This window comes from Corvus hawaiiensis, chromosome Z (genome assembly GCF_020740725.1).
Source record: "Corvus hawaiiensis isolate bCorHaw1 chromosome Z, bCorHaw1.pri.cur, whole genome shotgun sequence".
Taxonomy (NCBI): domain Eukaryota; kingdom Metazoa; phylum Chordata; class Aves; order Passeriformes; family Corvidae; genus Corvus; species Corvus hawaiiensis.
In genome coordinates, this window is record NC_063255.1 from 22,210,705 (window position 1) to 22,230,422 (window position 19,718).

General features: G+C 40.8%; 1 protein-coding gene across 2 annotated transcripts in view; it reads right to left on the minus strand.

The window, feature by feature from the left end:
- Nucleotides 1–19,718, minus strand: part of EPG5 (ectopic P-granules 5 autophagy tethering factor) — a 55,093-nt gene that overhangs the window by 8,718 nt on the left and 26,657 nt on the right. For both annotated transcript variants that reach the window (XM_048291586.1, XM_048291585.1), the window contains exons 19-38: nt 19,518–19,715; nt 18,718–18,828; nt 17,886–18,005; nt 16,296–16,462; nt 15,878–16,102; nt 13,923–14,046; nt 12,901–13,042; nt 11,653–11,824; nt 10,306–10,468; nt 9,575–9,717; nt 8,165–8,321; nt 6,988–7,182; nt 5,817–6,030; nt 4,882–5,042; nt 4,558–4,765; nt 3,748–3,823; nt 2,819–2,922; nt 2,449–2,624; nt 1,769–1,954; nt 54–263 (exon numbers count right to left, since the gene is read on the minus strand). In XM_048291586.1, coding sequence (XP_048147543.1) covers nt 54–263; nt 1,769–1,954; nt 2,449–2,624; nt 2,819–2,922; nt 3,748–3,823; nt 4,558–4,765; nt 4,882–5,042; nt 5,817–6,030; nt 6,988–7,182; nt 8,165–8,321; nt 9,575–9,717; nt 10,306–10,468; nt 11,653–11,824; nt 12,901–13,042; nt 13,923–14,046; nt 15,878–16,102; nt 16,296–16,462; nt 17,886–18,005; nt 18,718–18,828; nt 19,518–19,715 — 3,252 coding nt within the window. The remainder of the gene's footprint in view (nt 1–53; nt 264–1,768; nt 1,955–2,448; nt 2,625–2,818; nt 2,923–3,747; nt 3,824–4,557; nt 4,766–4,881; nt 5,043–5,816; nt 6,031–6,987; nt 7,183–8,164; nt 8,322–9,574; nt 9,718–10,305; nt 10,469–11,652; nt 11,825–12,900; nt 13,043–13,922; nt 14,047–15,877; nt 16,103–16,295; nt 16,463–17,885; nt 18,006–18,717; nt 18,829–19,517; nt 19,716–19,718) is intronic.

Consider the following 19,718-nt stretch of genomic DNA (forward strand, 5'->3'; position numbering starts at 1 on the left):
CTTTGCAAAAGCCAGGAACAGCATGGAGATGCTCCAAAACTAGTTCAACTCACAAGGTGTATGTGACTATCCGAAGATGCCCCAAAGCCTGCTGAGATTTTCAGGAGCTTCACGATCAGTTCAGCTCCAGCATCCTTAGCAAGGATAACAGAGGGAGGGTAGTGACTGTTGCAGTAGCTGATGATGCTTTGGTAAGATGAAATGCCCACAAGCTGCCAAGGAAGGGAGCTGGTCTGTCCAAGAAGATTTATGAGTGGAGATTCCTGAAGATTTAAAGACATCGGTTTAAGCTACACCTTCTTTGCAGTTTTCAATTCATATGCACCGTACTCAATACTGGAAGGAAGATCTGGCTTCAGAATTTGAAGGAGATGGAGCAGAAAAGCCACAGAAATAGATGACCATTGGGAGTCTGTCTGAAAACCAATTCCTTATTCAAGCAGTAAGCTAACACATGTATTTCATCTCTAGCATTTGCAAAACTGTATGCAGACTGTTGCAGTAGCTCTAATCAAGCATGAAAGTCAGTGGAAAAAAATGTTAAAATCTGACATGTAAAAACGTAAAGATGGCTAGAAAGATATGGAGACCCTTCAAGTTAAAGTCACTTCAGTACAGGTTTAAAAGAGGCATTAAAATATTATTTTTAAAAATAGGTTCATCTAAGTTCACAGTAGAAATTATGTCCCTAATTTTTGATTCAGTGAATCATCCACCAACCTGGGAGACTCCACATGTGCTTTTTCTCATAAACACCATCCTAAACAGCACAGCAGGGATGGAGACACAGCTCACATAGGCAGTGCAAGTCAGCAGATGGAAAGCTGTCTGTTTACAAGCAGCTCTCATCTATTCTTAAATATCTGCAGTAAAAAAAGAGCCCCCTGGACACAGAGAAACACCAGCTGGCATGGAGCTGAGTCAGGAGAGGTGCAGGATGGGTATCAGGGAAAGGTTCTTCCCCCAGAGGGTGCTGGGCACTGCCCAGGCTCCCCAGGGAATGGGCACGGCCCCGAGGCTGCCAGAGCTCCAGGAGCGTTTGGACAGCGCTGCCAGGGATGCCCAGGGTGGGATTTCTGGGGTGTCTGGGCAGGGCTGGGAGTTGGACTCCATGACTACTTCCAACTCAGGATATTCTATATCCTACTCTATGTTTCTACAGGTTTTAGAATGAACAAATACTAGAATTGTGCTGACAATCCAGAACTAACACAAATTACACTACTTCTACAGGAATGTGACACTGGTACAACAAGTACTTCTCAAGTTGCTCATGCCCTGGAACACAGGGCTGAGAAAGTTTGAGATTTAGATCAAGGCGTCACAAGAGTGCTCTGGGAGGCAAAAACCTCCTGACAGTGTGTCAGTTTAACACACTGCTGGAGGGAAGGAGGGAATTCCTGAGGCTGACTCACACCATGTGCAAACAGCTATCTTCTGAAGCTTGAGAAGGTTCTGATAAGCAAACACGTTCAGGTCAAAGCACATGAACTCTGGTAATTTTCCTAAACTGAAATACAATGATGGTCAAAGGCTGCTGGTGACATCTTGATGTGGCATCTTGTAATGCCTCAGAGGAAATGGAGAACAGAAGATGCTGCAAGTGGAAGAAAGCTGACAGATGTGAAATGGGACTTCTTGAAGACAATCAAGACCCTCTGCAGAGTCCTCCAGAAGCAATGAACTGGACTTAGTCACATTGCATGTCCCTTCTAGTAAAGGATTATTTTTCTTTTAAGAGATGGGTAGGAACCTTCACAAAAATTACCTCTTTGCCTATAAGCTGTTCCTCCTTTGCCAACAGTACCATCATATACAGCAAACAGACAATCATGTTGTGAGTCTGAGGGTGAGGGTTGGGATTCCAAGCATCAGAGAGGACACTGACCCAGTTTATTTCACATAAAACATAACCCAAGAACAAGAAACAACTCTTGGGGCTGCCTCTTTCAATCTAGAAAGGAGAAAGGGAAAAAGGTGCGTAAAACAATGCAAGTACAATGTAAGATGTAAGTACTTTCATACTTTTTAGTTCCCTAGCCAACTGTAAATCTACAGCAGCATTTTAGGTCAGCAGAAGAGTAGACAAATGTCTTCTCTCCATCATTTCATTCCCCCTCTTGCAGCTTTACCTTGTCTCAGATGACTTGGAAGTGAGAACAACATGGCACTAGCAAAATATATTAAATCTAACTAAAAACATTATATACATAAGCAATAAATGAGACATTCAAGCACATCAACGAAAAGGGAGCTGTACAGCTCCCCACAACTTTGTCTAGGACTCAAAAGCACTCCTTTTCAAAAATCCATCACAAACTGAGCAGCTGTGAATGCTACAAACAAACTTTAAAAGCCTACTTGCTAAAAGAACTGTCTCTTGCTCTCCAGCTCTTTTCGAGGGCAGCACTGACTACAAACTTAATTCAACAGTTCCCATGAACTCACTTTAAAGAACTCTTCCATAAGCATCTGGTCGGGATGCATTTCCTTCCATGGAAGCCTTCTGAACTCAGTGTGGAAAGCATAGAGAATAAACTCTGGCATTTTGGGGGCTGTGCAACATTCACAGTAATGCATTAGGTGTAACCAGAGAGCCCCATGGTGGCTTGGCAACAGCTTTTCTAGAATCAAAGAAAATTGCTGAATTAACAACAGAAAAAAATTCAGATAAAACTTGCTTTCAGAAGAAAGTCTATTTCTGAAGATGAAAACTTGTGAGTTACACTAAAATACACTCAAAGAAAAAAATGCACACTAAATTTCTGTGGTTTTTTTCTCCAAATCAGAAGTGAGGAGGTTAGGATTTCATGCTCACCTTTAAAGCTCTCATGCAAAAGCTTGATGCAATCTGCAAACAAACCGACCACGGTGGAGGCTACAGGAGTGTCACTCTCCAGCCAAGGGTAGCAGGGCTGGCTACTGAAAACAGGCACAACACAAATTTCAGTGTTCAGTTACCTGATCATAAACATTTGCAATTTAAATATTCTAAAGCAGTGAAGTACAAGTATCAGCAGTTCTCCCACTTTCCGCTCTTTGGGACTCTCTTCTTCTTCCTTAGAAGAGCTACATAGTTTACTATCCCACTGAAGAGTAACCAGAAATTACTTGTTTGGTATTTCATGATGGAATTACAACAACAGAGTTTCTCAGTGATATTATTCAGCAACTGCAGACAACCTTCTAACTTCAGTGCTGATGGTGCATTCACAACTCCAAAAGCTTTTAATTTTGAAAGAAAGCACAATTTGAATGTATAGTAGCATAACTAACTTTTCACGTGAAGGCAGAGGTACACAAGGCAATAGATCATCACAGCACTGATTTAGCCTGAAGTTTCTTTACATACCACTGGCATTTGGGGTTATATTTGTTTGGCTTTTTTGTTTTCTTTTAAACAGGTATTATAGATATTATGGAAGCTAAAAAAAGGGAATCTGAAATTCAAGTTTCAGTGTTTTTAAAACTGAGTGAAATCCTTCACATAATCAAGCTCTGCTCATGTTATTATTACAAGATCTTTGTCATATCTAAAATAATTATTCTATCCAAACCTTGGAAAATTTGATGTAGGTCATTAATTAGTTCTGTAATTATTAAGGAAATGACAAAGTGAGACCTATTTAAATGGAAGGCAAGACAGTCACAAATTATTAAAAACCAGGTAATAATGACAGTCATTCTTACAGGACTAAAGTCCCTACTTTAGCAAAAATTAATTTAATTTTAAAATGCAATACATACCTTGCATCTTCTTTATCCAAGACCAGTATCCATGGTTTAAAGAGTCCAGCAATGACTGAATACAAGGACTGCAATGCTAAAAGGATACAAAACAAAGTTGCTTTTTTCTTTCAAATCAACAACAGTGAACATATTATACTTTTCTAAATTTGCATATAATATCCTTTTCTCACTCTAACATTCACAGAATTATAGAATAATTAAGACTGGAAAAGACCTCTAAGATCATTGAATCCAACCATTCAATCAGTCCTTTCTAGTCAAATAAGAATTTAAAATACAATATGCTTGATAATAACTGTTAACAATATGGCTGTATGAACAACCATCACGAGCATTTTGCATTGTTAAGATGTTTTATTAGTATAATTTTAATAATACACCAGAGATTGTGGGGGTAATGATGATCCACACTTTAAACCTCCACATACTAAAATGTTTTAATTAAAATTTAAATTAAAATTAATTAAAAATTAAAGTAAAAGCCAACTTTCTCCAGATCTAAATCATGCATGATGAAATTCAGTAGTATCTCCTTCCAAACCTCTGCTCAGTGCAAAAGACTATTTTTCTTGAAGAAAGTGCAATCACCTCATAAAATAATTTTGAAGCAAGCTCAAATATAAAAGAGCTTCCTTCTCAGATTATAAAGCATAAAGTCCTACACGGCCACAAAGTAGCATCAACATTTCCCATCTGTATTTTAATACAAATGCAAAGTAAAAAATTTTACTGTTTATTTAAATGGCCCTTAACAGGCAGAATTAGAGAAATTAGGTACTTAAGTAATTTGCTTTTAAGACACATTACCTGCTAAAATTCTGCTACTCCCAATAGGTTCTTGGGCTAAATTGTCAACTTCAGTGTCAATAAGTCGTTTAATGAGATACTCCAGGAATTTGTTCATTTCAGCCACATAAGGAGTCCATTTTGAAAACAGGCCGAAAGTCCTGAAGTCCACCGAGGCCAGTCGAAGTTTGCAGAAGGATGTAGAAAGCCATTCTATTGTCTCTCTGACCTGTAAAAAGAAGGAAGCTGTTAATCAGCTGCAGAAAGGCTGCACAGCAGTGCTATCTGTCACTGGAGGGAAGCTGTTTCACCTGAAAAATATCAATCAACCCAAGAGGCACCCACCTGTTCTGTAGAGAGGAGAGTTTTTGCAGCCTCCCTCACCACAGGAGCTTCAGCAGAATCACTTCTCTTGACACTGCCCTGCTCAATCGCCAGTGAATCACACCCCAAAGCTCTAAGTGATGCCTTCCAGCAGTCAGGGCTTAGAAGCTGCTCTGATGAGCCTTAGGAGAAAGAAGGGAATGCACGCGTGAAAACCACAAAGTTAGTCCCCTTCTCTCAAAAAAGGCTGAAATTAGAGCTCCCTGCTACACGAAAAATTAGGTAACACGGGAGTTTGAAAGCCCCAAGTTTGAGAGTGAGAGATTATCTCTAATTTGCAAATGTAATCAACTTAACATTTCCTTTTGGCATCTACATGTTTCTCTCCTTAGAGATCTTCCCAGGCACTTTGTACATCCCTGGCCGCAAACACACATTTAGAGACAGCTGGTACCTCAGCAGGTATGGTATGACAAAGAGAAGTACTTTTGCTCTCATTTGAGGGACACATCAGATTATGGGTGGCATCAAATGTCAACCAGGACATTTTCAGCAGATTTCAGTGTCAGTTCCAGGTCTTCGTATTTCCAGTTCTCCACCTGATATTGAAGGGTGATCAAAAACCCTTTGGTTTTGGTTTCTGCATTACAGACTGTGGCATAACCATAATTAATAGGTGCTTCCATTAACAGGAGACCACTCCTCCATCCTTCTCCTGCTACATGGGCTGAAAAATCTGTTGTCATGGATGTGTGTGCCCTGAGCCACAGAAGAGCTACAATATGTCTAATAAAAATACATCACATAGCAAGGCACATGAAAGTGCCCACAGAAACCTAAGGAAGTCTAAGTTGTACTGCATTTGTTGCTGTTTAACTCTACTGCACAGAGTTCACTTTTTTAAGCCAGAAGGGTTCTGCACAAGGAGCTTAAAATGCATCACCTCAGATACTTACTTTGCACAAACAACCTTAAGAAATCACTGTAGTGGTCAGGGAACTGATACTGGAGAAGGTTAGTCCAATGCTTGCAGAAGATATTAAATGGCATCAAAATATCTTCTTCAGGTTCCAGGCCACATGCATTGAGGGCCAAGTGAATGGACTCCAGGAGCTGGGTGCGCTCCGAGAGAGGCGGCTTGGCCACGCTCAACCACTGCGTGAGGTCAAACTAGAACAGAGCACAGGGAGCATTCGCAAGCACAAGATTTGACAGCCACAACACTTCTGGGAGAAGGGAGAAATCGCCAGGGAAATAAAATCATGACATTTTTATGTGTTTAAGAAAACCCTCATGAATGTGCATCTTGTTAGCCCTAGCTCCAAACCTCACTCTCCAAAGGCTATGATTTAGCATACCGCAGAAGTCCCTAGATTTATTAAACAGCCCTTGGCAGGGGGGCTCAGATTAATAAAGATGCATATGAGTTTCCACACAAGCATTAAACTGGACCTGATGTCCATAGTCCATAAATTTTTAGATGGAGGAGCAAAGCTTTCGTAGCCTCTTGAGCAGCTGCTCAGACCTCGGTCAGCAGGGACAATGCTGGCCACTGTCACCACGGACAGCTCAGAGTCCTGCCCAGGACAGACTCTTTGCTGCTTCCAGCTGTCACCCTGTAACTAAAGAGGAGAATCAGAGCAGTATCAAAGGCCAAGTGTTACACTAATTTCTCCACTGGCAGTATCATGAGTAACACGATATGTGTAAATCACTTGCTATTACCTAATTCAGTTTTAAGACAGGCAGGAAGGACGTGGGTGCCAAACAGAGCTGGCAAATGCAGACACTGTTCCAAATTTTGTTATAAGATACCTGGCATTCACTGGCTACTGTGATGAATGTCGCTGCAGAGATAATCAGGCAGAAGAAGCCATCAAAAGATGGTTTTAATTTCAGCACTAAGCCCTGGGAAGCACATACTGATACTATGTGTGCTAGAAAAGGCTATTTAAGCTATTCTCTTTTGACTCCAGCACCTCTTGAGCTTAAATTACTATTCAGTATGACCAACACAGCTCTACAGAACCGGTCAATGCTATTTTAAAATACCAGATTTGCACTTCTTTCCTCTTTAGCCCAAAGACAAGGTCTTCAGGGGAAGAACACCCACAGACCAGACTTTACCTTTGTCAGCAGCATGAAGACAACATCACTATTATCCTCACTCAGAAAGGCCACAACTTTTTCGTATAAAGTCACAAATTCACTGGGAGAGGCAACAGGAGTGAAGTAAGGAGAAAGGAGAGTACAAAGCCTTCGATTCTGCAGGATTGTCTGGAGCAAACGCTTGCACTCTGATTTGGTCCCACTGATGAACACCTGAGAAAAGTGGGAATGGTGGAAAATATAACAGCCAAATATGAGCCAACTGGGAAATACATCTCTTAAGCTAGTTGTTTCGACAGTCACAGTTTTGGTCCTTTTATAAAAGGGAAGATTTTCTCAAAAACAAAACACTGTATGAGATTAACATCAGCTAAATGCTGTTGGTCCACAAGATATAGCACAAAATAAACACATCTCCCTAGCACATTTTAAAACAGCATTTATGATCACATATGTTGCCTGGAAATACCATTTTTTTCTGATGGAATAGTACAAGAAAATGAATCCTGATCTGACCAGCCGTGCTTGATAATAGGAAAAATTTAACTGAACTACAGCTCTGAAGAACTTCTCATCACTTCAGCTGTTAGAGGTGCTCAAGGACAGCTGCACATGGAAATAAGCTGCATCTAAGATAAAAATAAGGATCTTGACCCAAAGCAGAGGCTAATGATTTTTCTCAGTGCACAAACACAGCAAACATTATCACCACCAACAAGCACTTATCTTCTCTTCCAGCATACTTCTGGTATAACTCACTACACAGAGAACACTGCAAGGCTGTAGAAGAAAACGTCTAAATACAGAAGTTGACAAGATGTACATCAACCAGAAAGCGACAAGTAAAAGCAAAGTCTATGCTGAAACACACTTCTATGAACTGAAAGTATCCAAACCCTAGTTATCTGCCAAACTCTAGCATTTAACTAGCACAATGACAATTTATTAACATTAGGCAGGCACCTCAGATCAAGTTTTTATTTTGCTTAAATGCAAGCCTTGCCTTTCCTGAAGACTGTGCATATTACACAATTAGTTGAAAAGAAAATGGGATAGAAGCTTAGAAATTAACTTTCAGGCTTCTGAACATGTTACACCTCCCAATGTCAGCAAGCAATTTGAATAAGAATAGGCATCCAAAAATCAAATTTTAAAAACTTAGAAAAATATTTTCATATTCAAGAAGTAAACTCACTTGGCCCAGAATCTCAATGCAGGACGTGAAGAACTGTCTTGTGGGAGGATTGCGTTGAGTTTCATCACACACATATTCTACCAGTGTAAAAAACAAGCCAATTCCAACTTTCTTGATTGCAGGCATAGGCTGCACCTTGTAGATATTTATGAGGGCCCTAAAAAAATTAGGTTAAAAAGGCAAATTAAATTTACACACGGAGAATAACCTGTGACAATAAAGAAAGGTTTCTTGCCAATATATAGCCTTGAGATGGGTATTTGTGATATCCCAAGTATCCCTCCTTCTCATATCCAGGCTGAAAAGTCACAGATTTAGCTCATGTAATTTTGCTGCCTGAAATGGATACTTCCAAACCTTAGCAAGTCTCTATAACCACAGTCAGAAAGTGAACACTGAAAGACTTCCACAGCAGAGTTCCACTGGATTATTTCTCCCTCTAATCAAGTAATCATCATATTCTGATGGCATCTCAACTACCTTTGTACTGCAAGAAAAATTACCTCATTTTATTTCACAGGCTCAACAATAAAAGAATTAAAACAGAATCAATCTTTTCTTGTGTATTGCCAAGTAAATGTTTTGTTGAGATTAAATCCCTGTCTCCACTGAGTCTGAATTAAAAGAGCTGAAGAAGATGCAGTTTCACAGATGTAAATCCCAAGGACTAGTTCATCCACAGAATTTTTCAAATCAACGATCAAGAATGAACAAGTAGAAGTAGTAAGTAAATCCTTTTACTTGTACAATCATTACACTCTGTAGCGAACCAGCTACACTAAGAGAATCCCAGCAGAAATTTGGAAAATTGAGAATGAAGTTGCAAAAGTGGACCTCTGGAAAGAACTGTAAAAGATCTTCAAGTGAGCAAGAGGGCCTTGGATGACCCCATTTTATCCACACTCCCTAAAAGAGTGGTATTATCTAGCCTGCTTCCACTGCAACATTTTGTTTCACAAATTGAAAAACTACTTCAAATTATAGCACTCTATTAAAGAATTATGCTCTGCACTATAATACAGAAAAACCCATAGAGAGTCACACTGGAATCATGTAATTTAGCCTATAGCTGAGACAGCTGTGGTACAAGTTTGCCACTTCCTGAAGTTTAGCACAGCATCTGTGTCATGACTCAAGTGTGCTTTTACAGGATTAGGAAGGCTGTTATAAGGCACAGAACAATAAAAAGAAGTAGAAAACAATAAACAGAAGTACAACACAATAGTGTGTGCCCTGTTGAGCCTCAGTGACCCTCTGATAATAAGAAATACTCCTTTAGAGGTCTCAGGATTGTTGGCCCAAGCTGACAAGCATGAGGGAAAACACATGAACAGATTCCACATTTTAACTCCAACATACCAAAATGGAAATACAAACACCCCTGCCCAGAGCAGTGTCTGAACAACCTACGTTATGAAATTCTCCACGTGAACAGCTGCTTCCACAACACCCAGAGAAGGTGGCTTCATGGCTTCTGCCTGCAGTTGTCTCACTTCTTTGCGCAAAGCATGAAGCTGCTGGCTCACTGCTTCATTTTTGTGCTTCCCTTCAAACTAAATGACAAAAGGACACATACTCATTTCAGAATTAACACGGTTTTGCTAAAACTCTTCCATGTTGCAGCTATTCATAAAAACAAAGCACAGTCTAGTCAGAGAACTCTGAATTTGGATGGTTTTCCCCCTGAGAGCTTTGATCAGATTCAGTACATTGTGCCCAAGCACACATCTTTGGACATGTTCCTAATTAATTATCATACGCACTAATATAATTCATGTCTTTTATCTAAGGCTTTTAATCCACAGGGACTAAAACTTAGAGGGGATCAAAAAATTCATTTACTAAGCAACATCTTTAAACATTTTCATGCTTCTATTCCTATCAGCAGGCAAATTCCCACATCCATACACTGGGAAGCAGTTTAGAATGGATACCATGAGCAAAAAAAATCATGCTACAACTTATTCTTCAGCTCTTGATCTGCTTCTCCTTCTGAGCATTACACATGAGGTGTTTCAGATCACTAAGATGTCTGTGGATTTATTTGGTCACACACTACCATTTTTACAGTAATTCAGCCATTTCACACTCATCCTCTATGTCCAACAGCCCCAAAACAGAGGTGATGCTGTGCCTCTAACCTGGATGGTGAGCTGAGCTGCTCCCTGGCAGCCTTTATTTGAAGTTCCCCTGCACTCCAGGTGGAGGGTGATCTGCTCCTCCCTGTTGACATACAGCTTAGGCACCGTGTCCAGTATCTCACTGTTCAGAGCAACATGCTGAGACTCCCAGAGAGCTGCAGTTCTGAAAGGCATTTATTAATAAAATTACCACAATCTTTCCCGGAAACGGCAAGGCTAAGATTTTATAAGCAACAGAGGAGACTTCAATTTGATGTGCTGTACAAAGACTCATGACACCTTCCTGGAAAACATAAAAGATTATTAAATGAAATTGAGCTAAAACTTCAAAGTAATAGCACTTCAAAGTAATAAAAAAAACAGGTTCATAAGAACAAAAATACTCAAGTATGTGTGAGTTCTTTTGAATTACTTTAGATGACAACCTGGAAGGACACTAAACAGAATAATCTCTGTAGGAAACGTAATTTTCCACCAGACAAAAAAAAAAAAAAAAAGCTGGAGTGTGATGATTCAGTCAGAAGAGGGAAAAAAGAAAGAAAAAAGAGAACCCACCTAAAATTAATGCTGGAATTGTTTAGACACAGCCTCTCGTGGGCTTAGTAGTTTTTGTTCTGGTTCATAATATCGTTATTAAATGACTACAATGAGTAAGAATGACTACAGATTGACCAGTTGTGATTGAAAACAATTCAGCTGGATATCTGAGTAGGAATATTAAAAACAGAAAGTCTCTTTCATTCGCAAAGCTAGCAGAACCAGAAATCAGATTTCTCTCCTGGGTGCTTCATATTGCAACTACTACATCAGTGCCAAAGGGTTAAATAACTCGTTGTCAACAAATCTAGCCTAAAAGGAGGCTTTATTTCAGGAAATACGACAAATGAGAAAAGAAGTTAGATGCTGTCTGAGGTAATCTCGGTCATTAGATAAGACTTGTGCACTCTTATCTCAGTTGAAGAAGTAGAATAACAACATGATAGACCAGAAGAAAGATAGAACAAATGGGACAAGAAGCAGAAATCAAGTATTGACAGTCTTGTGCCAACACCACAAATGAGGCTGCTGTGAAGGGCATCTTCAGGAAGAAATTGTTCCCTCTGAGGGTGCTGAGGCCCTGGCACAGGTTGCCCAGAGCAGCTGTGGCTGCCCCAGGATCCCTGGAAGTGTTGGACATTGGGGCTTGGAGCACCCTGGGATAGTGGAAGGTGTCCCTGCTCACAGCACGGGGTGGAATGGGGTGAGCTTTAAGGTGCCTCCCAACCCAAACCATTCAGAGACTCCATGATCATTTTAAGGCACTGCTGGACACACTGCTGAGGCACAAGGAACACAGACATGACTCACCTGGCGTGTTGCTGCAAGATGTTCAGGTCCGTGCGCATGAGCTGGATTGCATCTTTCTGACTCACGAGACTGGCAGAGGAAATCACCGGCACAGGAGCCTTCATCATCTGCAGTGGCAGAGGGGGCTTGGGAGTATCAAACTTCTTCAAATTATTCATGATCCTCACTTTGGCTACAAAAAAAAAAAGGAGAAACAAGTTTGGTCAATAAGAAAACTAGGAGAAGCTGAACAAAAACATTTATTTGCATGAAGCATTTTTAACTGTGGACAAATATTTCTCAGGATTCCCCCTTTTAAAAAGAAAAAAAAAAAATCACTCGACTAATCTTCCTATTTTTGCCAAAGTTTATTTCACACAGCTAATTTTCATGACCAGCTCTTCCATCACACAAAGATTAGGATCAAAAGACCCAATGGTTTCCTTGTTTTCCCCAAACACTCCTATCGTCCGGTTTTCCTGTCACCCCATTTATTTTACTCGTCTGACAGAGGCTCCCAAACAAAATTCTAAGCAAAATTCATGTTCCTTTCCCTACAGCTCATCCTCATCTTTAGTCTTGTCAGTGCCAATTCCTCCTCAAAGCACAGCCTCTCTCCGGGTCTGCCCTCTCCTCCTGCTGATTTGCATTCAGTTTCTTTGTCCAAACAGTGCCACTTCACCTATGGAACTATTCCAGTTCCCTTCTATTCCCTCACTCCTTCCCCTTCTTTGGATCAGCCCCAAATCCAATCTCACCACATCCTTAATATACCAGTCATGACTATCACCCCTTCTGTGCTAGAACAGCACTTTTACCACACCAAAATTCCAGGGAAACACACTGGGAAAAACAACACTAAACAGAAAACAAACAAACAAAACAAAACTTAAAAAAAACAAAACAGAGAAAATATGTTTTCAGGTACAGCTGGTTTTACCTTTGCTTGTACCTGTCGCTGTCTGAACTTTGGGAAAATGTCTGGAGCATGCTCTGTGCAGAGGAATTTTTGGGGAGCTTGCCCATGAAGCCCTAGCTCTGCTCTATGACATGGCAAACTTGAAGCCAAAAAACATCAATGTTAGCCTCTCACACAAGAATCTTAGTGAGAAAACTGTAACAACTTCAAGGAAAATACTGTACCCATAGAAAACAAACCATATTAATAACTTTATTGACAGGCATCATCAAGCTCCTAAAGGAACCAAGGCTTTGACATCCCAGTAAGTCTTTAAGGCACGTTTCCATAACAGTATTTTCATCTCTTACCTGACAAAGGATTGGTGAAATCTGTTTGCCCTGCAGAAGCACAGGTTGTATGGGACTCAAGCTGAACCTGCAGCCAAAGGTTCAGAGCTTCCTGAAACTCATGGTGTATGAGTTCCACATTGACATACTCCATCCACAGATCCTGAAGCACAAAATAATTAAATTATCATCCCCATTTTGGTCATGTATCATGTGCTGTCCACCCATCCTAGGACCTGGGGAACTAAAGCAAATAAATAAAAATATACCCTGCAGTTTTAAGTCACACGAAATTTATTATTAAGGGCAAAAAATCTAAAATTAAAAGAAAAACTGAACACTTTTTATTACATATATAGATATCGACTGAAAAGCACTTGTGACACTTAGAGATGAAATCTAACACATGGTATAATTTCTGATAAATAAGAGGCAAAGGGAAAGAGAGATTACTAAAAATCTGTTCCTAAAAAGGGAATACAAGAGACCAAGATAGTTTAAAAGATCATGGCATGATTAACTGCAGCCAGGCTAAAGCAGGCTGTATTTCCAGCAGTCACATACACTGTAGGAGAGAAAACAAAGCAAGCATAAGGAAATGCCCTTCCAAAATCTCCCCTCTTGCAGGGTTTTGCTTATACTAAGTCTTTAGTCTTCAAGAACAGAATAATACACACTCACTAACTTGTATTTGAACCTTTGACATTTTACAGACTACCAACACAAGCACGTTTTGGCTTCCAGTCATTTGTTATTTAAAGTTACAAATTAAATTACCCTCTAATACTAATTACAGAGCAGTACAGAAAAAGTACTGTGCTGCAAGAAATGACAGATATGCAAGAAATTTACATCTGAGTCCTCTTTCAAACATAAAGGAAGGCAGTTTGGGATAGCACAGGGTTTTAGGAAAAAGGTTAGAGCCATGAAGGTATCATACATGCTGTATGTGTATTAAAGACCAGTGACACAAGTCACCCACTGACTTCAAGGACTCATTTTAGCAAGTAGATTTCAGATTGTCAGTGTTATTAGCAACTCACCTGTTGATTCTGCATGACTTTAGCAAGTCTGTGTGCATCATACTGCTTTGGTAAAGAGGGAATGTATGTATCTCCTTTCTGGAAACTCTCTTCTTCCAACCACAAAATTAAAACATTACAAAGCCTGAGGGAAGAAAAAAAAGGGAAAAAAAGGAAAAAAAATAAAATTAGTGTGAGTTTGATTGTTCTAAGGTTTAGAATTAAGGCAACAAATAATGCTACAAGGTAACATGGTTAAAAACAGGTACTTCAGGTGCTTTTTCACTCGTTTACTGTCAAGTTAAACACCAGCGGTGGAAAGAAGCTTCTTAGAGAAGTATGAACAGCAACAACAAAGGTAATAGGACAAATTCTGAAAAAGAAAACATTTATGCAAACTAGCATAAGACCCAGGACTGACTGTCTCTTACGTCAAGAAGTATCACCACAACCCCACTCAAAAGACCAAAGCAATAAACAGATTACATGTGAGCAAGATTGGCTTCTCACCCCACAACCTCTCTGCAGTGCCCGCTCCAAAAAGTCATGCCTGAGTTAAGCCACATCTTTTAATTTCTTTTCAGAGTCTCAATCATGGCTAGTTCATTCTCATTTCCTCCTCTGTTAAAATTGTAACATAAATACACCTTTTTCTTCAGCTGACATCATTCCACCCACGGGTACCATTTTCACTATCACACCATCCAAGCCTTCCTGACAAGGAAGGAGTAGAATGCCATTAAATCTTCACACTGTGGTATTAAATATCGCTAGCAAACTCCTGCTTCCTTCATCAGCGTCACTGGTGAAAAAATGGAAGTACACCAGTTCCAAGAATCAGCCCCTATAAACCCTACCAATAATTTCGCTCCTGTCTAGGAAACTAGGCAGGTCATTAAACTTCCTGAGCATAAGATTTATTTGGGTGCAGAGCAGTCTGGCTCTCTGTTGGAGTGGGAAACATTTTTTAAATGAAAGACTGAAAACATTAATCAAGTTCACCCAATGAGCATCTCTGGATTATTTTTCACAGGCAACCAGGTGGGATTTATGATCCCCCTTGTTTGTTTGTACAGTACCTACTGATTGCTGAGGGGAGCACTGAGCAGGAGCTCAGATTCCACACATCCAGGGTCCCTGAACAAGGGACTCTCTTCAAATCATCTTTTCAACTAGCTCCTGGGAATATTCACATACTGCCTCAAGTTTAGTGTGCATGAGGTATAGACAGCTCTTAGGAGCTACCATCCCTCAAAAAAGTGGGCATTCAGCAGCTGAGTGGCAGTGAGTGACTGTGTCCCTCTCTTTAGCCTACTCCAAGACAAAAAGGGAGTCTTGTGGCGAGGTTTTGGTAAGCAGATTTACCATTTTTCAGGTGGCACAGAAGACACTTGAGAGAACTCACCTTTAGGCTGCTAACTAAGTAAACTGCACTGAACCATGTGCTGAAGTCCCCAGTAAATTTCCTGATGAAGTAATCTTACTCAGACCAATTCAGGTCCTGGTCTGTGACAAACATGCATACACACCAAGTAGCCTTTTACATTTATAGCTAGTGACGTACATGCGAGTAGCAGATATGCCTAAATAATAAATATTTTGCCAGCATGGGGCTACCATTCATTAAAAAGCAAAGCTTTTTCCCTAAGGGGAGTGACAAATCTATCAATAATGTTTTATTTTTAGAAGACCAGCCCCCTCTCAAACAAGTTGTGCAAACAGAAGAATGGATTTGAGCACACCCATGCACTTGGGGACATGGGTTAGTGGCAGCCTTGACAATGCTGGGTTAAATGCTGGACTTGATCTTGGAAGGCTTTTTCAACCTGAATGGTTCTGTGATTTCATGCTTTTAGTAAGTGCCTGCAGTACATCTAAGGTCACATCCCTTCATTCCTCACACAGCTACAACTACGCTGTAGCAGTTACTCAGGCAGTTGCATTGATTAAGATGGAACTGGGCAGGCTTTTTTTACCTGACAAGTTCCTTATGCAGCTCAGGTGAAGTCAGGTAATCAGGTGAGCAGCTGGCCTTCTCTGGTGACCTCTCACTGCCCTCAGGACTCTCCACTCTCAGTGCTTTACTGGCAGCGTGGTGGAAGTCTGCTACCTCTGTCAGCCGCTGCTTCATCTCAGTCAGCAAGTTAACATGAGCTGCACTCTGGAAAAAGCGTCTTCCAATACAGCCACCTACAGGTAATCTAAAAATGAACAAAAAAGCACAACTAAGTCTTGTTGCAAATGTCAAATCAGCATCTCTGCAGATAAATTGGCTCACCATAGAAGCTGCTGGTACCCACTGCTTTCAGGTTCAGTCAGTGTAACGCACTTACTTTCACTTTCTTCTGTGCACTTAATGAGTGCTTGCTAGCTGCTGGAGCAGGTCAGACTCACCCATACTGTGGTCCTGGTCGGTGAAGGTACAGGAGGAAGAACTTCTGCCAGATCAGAGGCATGAGAGGGTGATCTGCAGGGGTAGCAAGGGCCTGGTGAGCCCAGCGGTAAATCATGAGCCTCTGAAGGGAAGGGACGATGGGCAGCTTCAGCTGGGTCTGGGCTTTCTGCAGAAACAACATTTCCAGACAAGTGTGGTGCTGTAACAGGCTGTCACAGGCTAACTGAGTGGATTAACACAGCGTGAACACTTGGTAATTACAGAGGAGAAAACTTTGGAAGCCGTCACATATCTGCTATGGGCCTTGAAGGATGAGCTGCCCATCTCACAGTTACGTTGGAGAGCAGACCTACACCTCTGATGTTTACAAAAACCCAGCATGATGGCTCTGACACCAGGCCAACATATGGGCCACTGGTGTTAATTACAGTTAATTACTGTTCTTCCTCACAGAAGTAGATGTCCCTGGTTTAGATCTCCAGCGTGCTACTTTTAGCTTTTTCCAGATTACATGTAATATACCTCTAGTGAAAATTCTAAATGCAAAGTATAACTAATGTGAAGAAAGAACACAGAAGCAAAAGCAGAACAAAGACAACGCAATGAGTAGCAGCACCCCATTTCAGCAACACCACAAATCCAGTAAATCATTAAACAGTCCCACTCCAAGCTCCCCTGGACTGTGCCTGAAGCAGGGGAATGGGAGGCTCTTCTGAGTTCCCAAGTCTCAGAGCAGACCCTGGCACTCCCTCATCCCCTACACCAGACTTCTGGCATCCTTTTCCACACACTGCCCACACCCGATTTGTTTTCCAGCTGAATCAAGCCATGCAAGCTAAAGAACAAATGTTTTCCAAACCAGCTCCAAGGATGCAAGACATGTACTGGACACAGCCCAAACAAACCTATTTTCACAGAGCTACCTCCTTCATTAAAACACACTGAAACAGCTGAGATGAAGGATGGGCCAAAAGTTACACTTTGAGAATGGACAGTTTTGGTTTTCACTTGCTTCACTCCAGAATTTATAACTGAATTTGGGCAAAGAAGCTGGAAAATGCTGCAATGTGGCCTGAAGTAGAGCTGATTAAGTGCCTTCTTAAAGGAGAGACCTGAACAGTTTTGAAAGCCTTGGAAAATAATTCAGAAAACAGAGGAAAGTAAAGGCCAGTCTCCTGTAAATTCATGTCATCTGAGAAATCATCTGTTTGAAATACAGACATGTTTTCCCATCTGAAAAATAAGCACTCCCCATATCAGGGGATAAATCCACTGAAGCTTGTGAGGCATTTAGATGACCCAGAAACTCATGTAAAAGCACAAATTAGTTTTCTGTAAATATTGATATAGTAAAATCAGATATTTCCATGGTAGCTTTTAAACATAGAAGAACTCAATCATACTCAAAATGTAAAAGAAAATTTCCCTGAGGTACATTTTCTCCTGCACAGCCAAGTAAAGCATTATTTATGCTTTTATCCTGGTAAGAAAGTAGTACATAAGAAAAAAAACTAAATGACACAAGGGAACCCTATTCCCCAGCAGTTCTCTCCAATAAAATAATAAAAAGGGATGAACAGTTCTCTCACCTTCAAAGCTTGATCAGGAGTTAAAGCATTGATAACCAGCTCCCCCTCCACAACTCTGCGAAGCTGTGAATCTTCTTCAAATATTGACTCCACATTTAACACCGTCCATGCAAACCAGACCTGGACAACCCAGAAATAAGAGAAATAATTGGTAACAAAATGGCAGGGGGCAGCATCAGGAAGCTTGATGCTCTCTTAAGAGGAATAGGTGTTTGACAGATTCTCACTGCAGAGTTGCAAAAAACAGTATCACATCTCAACAACAAAACCTCTTTACCCTTAAATTCAAACTTCCCCTTCGTACAATCTTGGGAAAGAAGGGGAAAACCAGAGAAAACTGACAGAACTACCCAGAGAGTCTCTGTAAAACAAGATCTCCTCTCTTCCACCTGCACTACACATCTCTGTCTGGGGTACTTCAAGGGTTTTTTCCCTTTTTGCTTGAATAAGGAGCTCACTTAAGCAGAGAGAAAGCAGCTGGAATTCAAAACACTTATCAGATAAAGACTGATCTAATAGAAAAGTCTGGCTTTACAGATTTTGTCTTCTTAAACAGATCAAGAATAATACCAGATTAGAAGAAAATTTAACTATCCAATCCTATTATATGAATTCTTGGATGCAGATTAGACAAAACTCTACCCATGTAAAATATCCATGTTCCTTTTAGTGCAACAAACCCACAGTATTCTCTTAGGCTAAAGCAGGATTTCCTCGCAAGAAAACTCTGGGATAGGAAGAAAAAGTGACCAAGAAAGAGATCTTAAAAAAAAAAAGATCCCTAGACCAGTATGCTGCTTTTCCCATCACACAACACCATCATGGCACTCACCTGAGAGGAGTTGGCATTGCCCTCCACAAAGGATGGTGTGACATTGCCTGCCACGATCCAGCTGACGAGAGAAGACAGCAGACCCTTGTCACAGTGATAGCCCAAAGCGTTCTGCATAAAACAGAAAACATCTGGGGTTTTTTTTGTGAGCAGGTAATTTAGAAGCTACAGGTGCACCACTCAATCTTCATCCAGGTTCCTTTCCACCTCCTGTTGCTACTTTCCAACCTCAGCTCAGCCAGGCACCACTGCTTGGACTGTCTTTTTCAGTGAAAACATCCCGTTACAGTGACAGTGTCTGGTTTTTCAGAAGAAGCTCCGTTTTTGTTCTAAACAACCAAATATTTGAAATGCAAAGAAGACAAACTACAACAGAACTCATATGAATCAAAATTGTATAGCAAATTGGTTTTATTAATAATTACTATCATTATTATTAAAATATCAGACATTTCATTAATTTTGACCCACTCAGTAACAAATCAGATAACCCCATCATCACTCATCATCACGACTGGTTGTCCAGAGAAGTTGTGGCTGCCTCATCCCTGGAAGTGCTGAAGATTAGGCTGGACAGTGCTTGGAGCAACCTGGTCTGGGTTTCCCTGGAAGGTGTCCCTGCCCATAGCAGGAGTGGAACTGGATGGGCTGTAAAGGTGCCTCCCAACCCAAACCATTCTAGGATTTCACAGCCATTCTTGTTGCACTTCAGGAAAATACATTCACCTCAAAATCAGACTGTGCAACACACGAACTGACCATTTACTCAACAGCCACACCAAAACACCACAGCTATTTACCTTGTGCTGCTGGTAAAGCAGCTTTTGCACACAGTCCTCTTGGCTGTACTGAAAAGCAGCTTTGCACAAGTCATCCAGCAGGCAGAGCGTGGCGCGGTCCCTGTGCCACAGCTGCTGGCTGGTAAGGACCTGCACCCAGAACTCCAGGACTGCAGCTGGCCCCACTCCATTTGGCTGGTCACTTAGAAAGATGTGAGTCTG